The following is a 10,753-nucleotide window of genomic DNA, read 5'->3' as shown; positions in this document are numbered from 1 at the left end:
TCTGAACACTTGGTTCCAGTTGGTGGTGCTGTTTGGGAAGGCTGTGGTATCTTTAGGGGGGCAAAAACCCATTGGAGGAAGTGAGTCATTGAGGGAGGGCCTTGAGGTTTAAAAAGCCAGCCCCAGTTCCCATTCACTGTGTGCTCTGACTGGGAGGCAGCCAGGGCAGCAAGCCTCCTGTTCCTGCCATCATGCCTTCCTTGTCTTGGCAAAATGTATCCGGTGGAGCTGTAAGGCAGAATGAGCCCTCTTCTGGTCTCAAATGCTTTTTCTATTTTGTCACAATGAGTAACATAACAAAGTGTCCTGTATCCCAGGCAGGCCTTTGACTTACCATGCAGCCAAGGGTGACCTTGAACTTCTGACCCACCTGTAACCTGGAATTAGTACTGTACAAAACTGAGGATCACACCCAAGGCTTCATTCGTGCTGGACAAGCACTCTGCCACTGAGCTACATCCCATGGGACACATAGTAATTCTAAACATTCTTTCAACCCTTAGACATATATTAAAAGTTTCAAAGTAAAAAGCTCACACTAACACGTAACTCCCAGCCATCATCATTTGAATTACAGCTGAGTGCTTGTGGTCTATGGAGTCATCTCTGGATTCTTATCCCATGGCCCTTCAATTTGAGGATGGACGGACATACACACATGCACAAGTACACACGTCTGGCTAGGGTTACTATTGCTATGGTTAAAAAAAAAATTACCAAAAGCAAGTTGGAGAGCAGAGGGTTAATTCTGTTTATACTTCCATATTACTGCCCATTATTGAAGAACCACCAAGAGCAACAGTGGTCAGCCAGGGCCTAGAGTGCTACAGAGGACAGAGCTGGAGAAGTGATACAAGCCCTCTGGAGGAGCCCAGAAGATCATGTGGGGATTCCAGAAGCTGTGAAATTGAAGAAGTTGCCTTAGAGACCCTAAGATGTTAGAGGTGCCAGAGCTGTGTAATACCTGCCGAGGAAAGCTGCTAACAGGGAGTGGAACCAGCCAAAGAGAAAGAATTGTGCTGCAATCAACCAAGCTGAAAGGAACTGGAGATCTGAAAAGTATATTGACATCAGACACAGTGATGCAGAGTTTGAGGTTTGCCCAGCTAGCTTTTGGTGTTTCTTTGGTCCAATATTTCCTTTCTATGGTGTTTTGGAATGGTAACATATATCCTGTGCCATATGTTGAAAGTATGTGATCTGCTTTGTTATTTCTATTTTATAGGGGATTACAGTTACATGACTGCATGAATCTCAGAAGATTCTGGATTTTTAATCATTGTTGAGACTGTGATAGGCTATGGGGGCTTTTGAAGTTAGACTAAATGCATTTTGCATTATGTTATGACTACAAGCCTGTGGGGGCCAGGGGAGTGGAATGTGGTGGTTTGAATAGGTTTGGCCCCCACAGACTTATGTGTTTGAATGCTTGGCCCACAGGGAGTAGCACTATTAGGAGGTGTGGTCTTGTTGGAATTAGTGTGTTACCGTTGGATGGGAGGGTGGGTGGGGCTTTGAGGTCTCCTATACTCAAGGTCTTCCCAATGTGGAATCCAGTCTCCTCCTGGCTGCCTTTGGATCAAGAACTCTCATCTCCAACTTCACATATCTGCCTACACATTGCCATGCTTCTCACCATGATGATAATAGATTAAATCTCTGAAACTGTAAGCTACCCCCAATTAAATGTTTGCCTTTATAAGAGTTGCCTTGGTCATGATGTCTCTTCACAGCAATAAAATCCTAAGAAAACATCTTCTACGAAGCCTGTCTATAGAAGATCTGACATAGATTCCCTTAACTAAACCTTTTTCTTATTCTAGCTATGAGTTAGCAGATCAAGATACTTGAGTAGAGACAGGCATTTTACCGTTAGCTCCCAAGCTAGCCACTTAGGGGTCACAGTCTATGCAAGATGTCATCTTTGTGTCACCCATTGTCTGCCAAGAAAGAACAAGGCCCACTGACGGACGACCCATGCCAAGTCTGTGATCAGGATGACAAGGAGCACAGTTTCCCACCATGTGGCCAGAAATGAACACTCTTCTGTACCAATCTTTATGCATTTATTCACACCTTTGATAAAAATGTCACAGTTAAGAGCAAACTCATTATGATGACACAAGTTAACTGTACAGAGTCAAATCACAAAACAAAGGGTAAACGTAACTGCTCAGTCCCTGAGCCCCAGCACACACACGCACACATACATGCTTACACTTGCTCACAGATTCACAGGCAGTCAGCTACAGATGTTAAAGTCAAATAAAGATTTTTTCTTTTCCTGTCAGGTCCTGGGAAGAAGGGAAAAATGCTCACTGAGAGACACTGGGGCTTCTCAATGCCACTCTCTGCTCTGCCAACAACCGAAAAGACAGAAACACTGGGGAGTTAGCTGTTTCCTTGGCACAGAACTGAATAGGCAACAGAAGGTTAAAGATTATGTTCACCTTGGGTTTAGTCTCTTTTAACACCACAACAGGGTAGGTAGCAAGCAAGAAAAGAAAATGTCAGCTCTATTAATTCCAGGAAAAGAGAGAGAAGGATGTGAAACTTGATCCCTATTCACCATAAAGAAACCAGCAAGGCCAGGCACCTAGCATCTGGTTGTGATCTTATCCAAACTGTGTCTATTACTTCTATGTCAGCTCTGGAGAGAAATGCTTTACAAGACCAAGAGGTCACAAAAGCCCCATCCCTACCATACTGGTATTGGGCAAGACTCCATCTGTTGGCCCATATGTCAGCTTACAGTTTTGAAAACTCTGAGGAAATGGCACAACCACCATCTACCACCTTTATCCTTCCAGGACAGCGCAGTCAATCTGCAGTGGGAAAATAGTGCCAAAACAAACAAGACTAAGGGAAGAGTTGTGCTCAACCACCTAACTCCATTTGCTACAAGGGTTAAAAAGAAATCTATTTTTAAGTAAGATGTTTTGTGCACACTTCCACTGATCCTATCAAAACACTGATGACATCATTTAGGAAGCTACCGTCTAGAGGAGTTTGTCTCTGGTGCTCCCAGCAAATGGGCTAAGGCTACGGCAGAGGCCATGACACAGTGAGCACAGCCCATGAAAACAGAAAGGCCAGTTAAGATGAAAGCTGCCTCCACCAGATGAGTCAATGTCATGGTAGTCTGCAGGGGGAAGGATCCCTTGGTACAAACTTCATGTCTTTAAAGATAAAGCAAGGTGAGGACAAGGCACTTAGCTCAGCCAGAATTGTTCACACCACCACAGGACTGTTACCAAGAGCACTCCAAAAAACCACTTAGTGAGAACCAGGGGCCAACCACTCTCCAAGTGACCTACAGAACTGAAGGATATCCAGAGCATTGCATAACCAACAGTGGCATTTGGAATGTCAGCAAGGAAGCTTCTCGTAGGAGGCGGATAGGAGTCATCTCCTTCTGGCCTAACATGAGAGGTTGTTCCAGAGTAGGTAAGCACGATACTGGATTTCACAACTGCTGGCCTGAGAACATGACAACTCCACAATGTCATGCTCCTCTGTTTGGTAAAGAGCAATAGGGCTCCAGATGAAATCTAACTCCAGTTCTAAATCCTCTTGCACTGACAGTTACAGCAGATGTCTTCTAACATGTGTGACTTGTCCCTGTCCTGCAGCAGAGCTGAAGGAGCAAGGCAGGGCTGGAAGTGCCTGTCTTTCCTTATCCCAAAGGCCTTTAAGCATACTCAATCCGAGCAGGGCCACAGCTACCCTCATTCTTCCGCTCAGGGGATGGAGCAGTGGCCTTGGCCTCACTGCTCATTTCCAGAGGCTTAGCCGAGATGTAGTCTTTCACTTTGATCTCCATGTTCTTGGCTTTCAGAGTGGCCATGTGCAGCTTCTCCAAGAAATCTGGCATGCCTATTGGGACACAGCAGAATCTAGTCAAGCTGTTGTACTGGTTAGTTTTTTTTTTGTCAGCCTGACCCAAGCTAGCATCATCTGGGAGGAGGTAACCCCGGGTGAGAAAATGCCTCTATAAGACTAGTCTCTACAAGTTGGATGGGCATGGACAGGCAGGGCAACCTGGTCTACAGAATGAGTTCCAAGACAGCCAAAATTACATAAAGAAATCCTACCTCAAAAAAAAAAAACCTGTCCTCTAGAAAAGTATGTAAGGGCATTATCTTGATTAATGACTGATAAAAGGGTGCCCACCCACAATGTGTAGTACCACACTTAGTCAGGTGGTCCTAGCCTGCACAAAATAGCAGGCAGAGCAAACTGTGGAGAGCAAGCCAGTAAGTAGTGATCCTCTATGGCCTCCACTTCAGTTGCTGCCACCAGGTTCCTGCCCTGACTTCCTTTCATGATGATGGACAAAAGCTCTAAGATGAAATAAACTTTTTCCAACAAGTTGATTTTTTTTTGGTCATGTGTTCATTAGAGTAACAGAAAACAAACTAGGACAGCTGCCAAAAAGGCCAGTGAGAGGCTCAAAACCAAAGCCTAAAGAATAGGTAGGCAAACAATAAACACCTAACTTCCCATTCTCCTGCGGAGGGATAAGGAACTACTCAGAGCCCCAGAAGAAAGTAAAGTGTATGAGGAGTCATGCATGCATCTTACACCAGTAACTTGGGGGGTTCAAGTAGAAGGATCAAGAGAATAAAGCCAGCCTGTATTATGCAAAACTAAAAAACAAAAGGAAAATCCAAACAAGAACAATGAAACTCACAAGAGAACACTTTCTAAACAAAGTGCTAGAAGTGGGTGTGACTGTGGCTACGATATGCAGCTTATGTTAGGTAGTAGCCCTTTCTTCCCCTAAGTAACTGCCTACAGCCAAGTTTTCTTGGCCAGATCTTATGCCTTAAATATTTTGGTTTTGCCGGGCATGGTGGCGCACGCCTTTAATCCCAGCACTCCGGAGGCAGAGGAAGGTGGATTTCTGAGTTCGAGGCCAGCCTGGTCTACAGAGTTCCAGGACAGCCAGGGCTACACAGAGAAACCCTGTCTCGGAAATCAAAAACAACAACAACAAAAAATTTTGGTTTTATCACTTTTGTCACGTAGGCCTTGATCCTCCTGTCTCAGCTCCTGTGCCCACTACTGAGATTACAGGTGTGCATTACCAACCTAGACATTTAACAACACTGAACAAAAAAAATACATCAATGTACACCATCTATATGTAAGGCATCAAGCTGAGTTTTAAAAACTCTCCTCTGGGTTTAAAAAAAAATTTCTTTCTAGAACCCCTGTTTTTCTTACACCTTCAAATCCCACTCAGGAGCTAGAATGAAATAGGAAGATTTTTTTCAAATTTCTCCCAACATGACTACAAAAAGTATCAACCCTCCTGTTGCCATTAAGGCAAAAACAAACAAAACAAACAAAAAAACAAAACAAAACAAGTTTGTTCAGCTCAGATTCAAGCTATACACACCCATACTTACCACTAGAAACCATCCAACTGACACAGTATCGAGGGAACACTGTCTGTGGATTGTCACTGTATGTCAGTAAGTAGTCAAAGCCATTCTGGAAAAGAAAAGTAGCAAAGATAAGGACCACAGCAACCAGAAGAAACACAGTATCCTCTATACATGAAAAGCACAAACACTGTTCTTCATAGAAAGGCAGGCTACTATCTTGATCCCAGTAAAAGACTAAACTAATAGGGAAGTTTCCTGTGGCCAAATCATGAGAACTATCATGCAGCCTCTTTGGAGGATAAGTTTTTTTTTCACGGGCATCCAAAACTTACATGTTAAATGGAGATTTTCTAGTGAAAACTTTGGCATTAAGTCTCTAAAAGTTTTCTAGCCAAAACATTAAACACACATTGTTGTATTTTGGTGTTAGAGAAGGAAGCCTCAGGTGGACTCAAGATTATTCTGCGTCTTTTTTCTTTTATAATCTGGCCACGTGTCCTTACTAATGTCACTGTCCTAAATTTTAGCTAGGACTACAATATTTGCTCCAGCAAATCTTCAAACATGGGGTAGCCCTGAGGACCCAATACAGTTCCCCAATGTTTACAACTTAAAGATCTCATCTTGCCCTTCTGCTCTTAGTGCTAATAATAACTGTTTAGAGAACACTGTGCAGCGGAGCTCTCTTAGGTCCTTGCAGCTCTGCAGTGTACCACCCTCTTCCATTTTATAGATGGCCAGTTTAGACAGACGTAAGAAAAATCTAACCACCAGGCCTATACACCTACTGTTGGGGGTTTTTTTGTTTGTTTGTTTGTTTGTTTGTTTTTCAAGACAGGGTTTCTCTGTGTAGCCCTGTCTGTCCTGGAACTCACTCTGTAGACCAGGCTGTCCTCAAACTCAGAAATTCACCTGCCTCTGCCTCCCGAGTGCTGGGATTAAAGGCGTGCACCACCACGCCCAGCACACTACACCTACTGTTTTTTGGCTCAGCCCTCTCATACCTAACACCAAAAGGACTCAGGATTATTGAGGTGGTTAAAGTGCCCTGATACTGCTGGGTATGGTGGCACATATCTGTAGTCCCAGCACCTGGCAGGCAGAGGGAGGAGACTAGGTTACAAAGCAAACAGAATAATGCCCATAAGAGAAGCCTGAAACAGTTGTGTTCTATATGAAGAGAATAAAGAACAAATGCTCTAGCCATACTTCAAAAGCAGAGGCATGAAGACTCTGGACTGATCATCTTAACAGCAACCCACCTCCTCATCCTGCTCAAAATGTACTGTTAAGTTGCTGTTCATTTCTTAGCATACATTTGAATGCCTGCCGTGTCTGGCACTTTGCTAGGTGCTACATAGCCAACATGTCGGCTCCAGTCCTTGTCCTCCGGAGCTTCTGATTATGAAGATAAAGTGCCCTGACTGGTATTGTACCTCAATGGTAGATCCTTTGCCTCAAATAGGAGGCTTTGAGTTCAATTCCCAGTACTTAGGGAATAAGTGAATGATACCCTAGTAGAAATTCATGCTGAGCACTGTAGAAATATGCACAAAGAGGTAAAAGCCACACTTTAGGAATATGACCAGAACAACCACAAAGGCTGTTTACATGACAAAACGAGCTCCTGCAAATAAAACTTTTAAGTTATTCCATCTGTGGGACTAGAGAGATGGCTCAGCAGATAAGAGCACTTTCTGCTCTATCGAAGACAGGGGTTCAATTCCTAGCACTCATGGTGGATCCTAACTATTTACAATTCTAATTCTAAAGAATCTGACACACTCTTCTAGTCTCCAAGGGCACAACATACAAATATACAAGCAGGCAAAATGCTCATACACAGTTAATTTAATTTAAAAATCAATCATCTCAAAATCCCAAAGTGGAAAATTAACAACAACAGCAAAAATTAAAGCAAATCTAAAAAGACCATAAGTAAAAGAGATGGAAATTGTAAAATATAATTATGGTCTGTTTTCAGTATGAGATCTGCTCAGAGTTCAGTCTAAATAAGCAGGACATCGTGGGCCTTTCTTACCTCTAGCTGCTACCTGTTTGTTTCAGAACTGAGAATTGGGAAGTTACAGGTTGCCTGCCACTTCCCAAGTGATAAGATCCCATGATCAGAAAAAAGCCCCAAATTATTCACTGGCTAAGATTCTGCATCCTAACCCAACAGGATGGGGAATATGGGAAGGGACCAAATCTCAGACTACTGGATAAGAGGGCAGGAATTTCTTGTGATTCAGGAACTTAAAAAACATTCAATCAAATCAGCACACCATCTTCTCTTCTCTACACTGGCATTCCTTTTGGCAGACTGGTATATTTAAAACTATTTCATTCTCACTAGTCTCTTGATGTTTAATTATATCATTCCCCATAGACAGGAGCCTGAGAGTGTTGGTTACACTACATCCATAGACAGGAGCCTGGGAGTGTTGGTTACACTACATCCATAGACAGGAGCCTGAGAGTGTTGGTTACACTACATCCATAGACAGGAGCCTGAGAGTGTTGGTTACACTACATCCAAAGACAGGAGCCTGAGAGTGTTGGTTACACTACATCCAAAGACAGGAGCCTGGGAGTGTTGGTTACACTACATCCATAGACAGGAGCCTGGGAGTGTTGGTTACACTACATCCATAGACAGGAGCCTGGGAGTGTTGGTTACACTACATCCAGTCAGGAGCAGAGAGAAATGAATGTATCCATGAACATTTGTAACACTCAGGAGCCTAAGGCAGGAGGCCTGTGGGTTTGATGTCAGCTTGGACTACACAGCAAGTCAAGGCAGCTTGGCCTGGGCTATGTAATGAGACTGTCTCAAAAAACAGAAAACAACAATAAAGTCATTTGTGACCTTTAGAATTCTATAAAATTCAGAAATTATTTACTTTAAAGATTTATTTATTTAAATATTTATTTTTAAGGACTTACATTTTCTAGACATCTTTGAAACAAGCAGGAAGTGAGACTAAGGCTCACAATGTATCAAACAAGTGCCAGCTCATTCTAATGCATACCTCCATCCCAGTTTCTTATTTTATGTCTGAGGATTTGACTTGTATGCTCTGGGATTAATGGTGTGTGCCATCACTGCCTAGCGCAGTGCTCTGAATCACTGAGCCGTCTCTCCAGCCCACATACCATACATTTTTCAGCCACTCCTGAAACAATCAAGAAGTGAGACCAGGGCCCTCAATATACCTTACAAGTTCCAGCTGACGAATGCATACATTCTGGCAAGTCACCTCTCACCAGTTCAGACAAAGGCATTCCTTGAAAAAATTTCAAAGCTTCAACATTCATCTCTCACGAGGTAAAACTCACCTCATCAAACGACTTGTGAGGACGGATAACCATTTGGGATTCGTAAGATCTGACCCTGACAAACTCTGGAGACTCTGGCACACTGGGGTGTTCCACCGCACTGTAAGGGAGAGGGGAATGGTTATTCTGGCACTAATCAATGGTAAAGTGAGGATGAGTGGGGCTGGGGAGTAGGCACAACTGTAGAACCCTGTCTCAAAACCAAGCAGTTAATGAAATGAATGAATACAACCCAGGTTGTATTCATGAAATATGAGTTTCTTTGATATTGTAATGTCTGGCTCACAGGCTGTATTTCTAGTTCTACCAATATTAAGAAATTCAAAACAATTATTTAAAACTTAGGTTTAGGTGCTGTACTGGCTGATTTTGTGTGTCAACTTGACACAGCTGGAGTTATCACAGAGAAAGGAGCTTCAGTTGGGAGATGCCTCCACGAGATCCAGCTGTAAGGCATTCTCAATTAGTGATCAAGGGGGAAAGGCCCCTTGAGGGTGGAACCATCTCTGGGCTGGCAGTCTTGGTTTTATAAGAGAGCAGGCTGAGCAAGCCAGGAGAAGCAAGCCAGTAAAGAACATCCCTCCATGGCCTCTGCATCAGCTCCTGCTTTCTGACCTGCTTGAGTTCCAGTCCTGACTTCCTTGGTGATGAACAGCAGTATGGAAGTGTAAGCTGAATAAACCCTTTCCTCCCCAACTTGCTTCTTGGTCATGATGTTTGTGCAGGAATAGAAACCCTGACTGAGACAGGTGCTGTGGTCTCAACCCCTTTTAAAATGGGAAGAAGTCAAATGATCCTTTCACAGGGGTCATCTAAGACCACTGGAAAACACAGATATTTATATTACAATTGATAATAGTAGCAAAATTACAATTAAGAAGTAACAACAAAATAATTTTATGGTTAAGGGTCACAACATGAGGAACTATATTAAAGGGTTACAGCATTAAAAAGGTTGAGAATCACTTGTTTAGGGCAATAACTCAGCAGTACCATGCTTGCTTAGCATTAAGGCTCTAGGTTCTACCCTTAATACCCACTCCCACCCTGCAAAGTCTCCCTGGTGGTTCACGGGTAATTCCCTGAGTAGGAATGGATGGGCACTGGCTGCTAGGAAGTCTGCAGGGCACTCATAAGGGCAAGAGCCAAGGTACAAACGGGTTAGGCACAGCTAGTGGAACTTAACAAGTACTCCAGCAGTTATACATACCGTGACACCAAGACCATCACATTGTTTTCCTGATCCACACTATACCGCCGAACATAAACATAATCACGAGAGTACATTGGATACTAAAAAAGGAAGCGAGGCAAGATTAGTGTTGTGCACAGACTTGGCAAGAATAAAACTAAAGTAAAAATACTCACAGGAAAATGGGTTACCCAATGAAGAACCTCAGAACCACTAACAGCATCTCTCTCAATCACCTCTAGCTTGATCACAAGGGCATCCCATTTTTTCCTGTACTCTGTATCCAGCTGCAAAAGAGAAGATCCAAAACAAAGATGCAGAAGTTTCTCTCTCTGGAAGGTTGATCTCTGACTTAGACACATTATGGAGAAATAGTAATTTAACTTAACAGTACCAACCTGTGAGAGCATGACTGTTTATTAGATGGTTCGCACATACTGTAAGATTCTCACTTGTATTGAGGGGGTTTCTGTGTCTGTGTGTATGAGTGTAAATGTTCATGTACACACCTGTGCATGTATAGGCCAGAAGTCAATGCTGGATGTCTTCTATCGCTCTCCACTTTATTAAGACAGGCTCTCTCACTGAACCTGAGGCATACTGGTTTGACTAGACTGGCTGGCCAGCAATCCCTGGGGATTCATCTAGGCCCCACCTAACCAGTGCTAGGATTACTTACAGACATATGCTGCCACACAGTTTCTACATGGGTGATACAGGGATCTGAACTCAAGCTTGATCAGCAAGCAGCCTTACCCACTGAATGATTCCCCCAGTCCCTCAAGGGAATCTTTTTTTATAACTTTCATGTGCATGGTGTTTTGCCTGC

General features: G+C 43.3%; 1 protein-coding gene across 4 annotated transcripts in view; it reads right to left on the bottom strand.

Moving 5' to 3' along the window:
* Positions 1-2,047: 2,047 nt before the first annotated feature.
* Stard7 (START domain containing 7) overlaps positions 2,048-10,753 on the bottom strand; it is a 28,734-nt gene continuing 20,028 nt past the window's right edge. For 2 of the 4 annotated variants that reach the window (XR_003953754.1, XR_003953755.1), the window contains exons 4-8: positions 10,101-10,211; positions 9,943-10,025; positions 8,733-8,832; positions 5,415-5,499; positions 2,048-3,876 (exon numbers count right to left, since the gene is read on the bottom strand). Coding sequence is in view for 1 of the 4 variants with exons in the window: in NM_139308.2 (NP_647469.2) it covers positions 3,692-3,876; positions 5,415-5,499; positions 8,733-8,832; positions 9,943-10,025; positions 10,101-10,211 (564 nt within the window). In the remaining 3 variants the exon portion in view is untranslated. The remainder of the gene's footprint in view (positions 3,877-5,414; positions 5,500-8,732; positions 8,833-9,942; positions 10,026-10,100; positions 10,212-10,753) is intronic. The other 2 variants (NM_139308.2, NR_156114.1) reach the window with 2 other exon arrangements.

Source organism: Mus musculus, chromosome 2 (assembly GCF_000001635.26).
Source record: "Mus musculus strain C57BL/6J chromosome 2, GRCm38.p6 C57BL/6J".
Taxonomy (NCBI): domain Eukaryota; kingdom Metazoa; phylum Chordata; class Mammalia; order Rodentia; family Muridae; genus Mus; species Mus musculus.
Note: the sequence above shows the minus strand (reverse complement) of the source record. Positions and strands in the feature narration are given on the sequence as shown.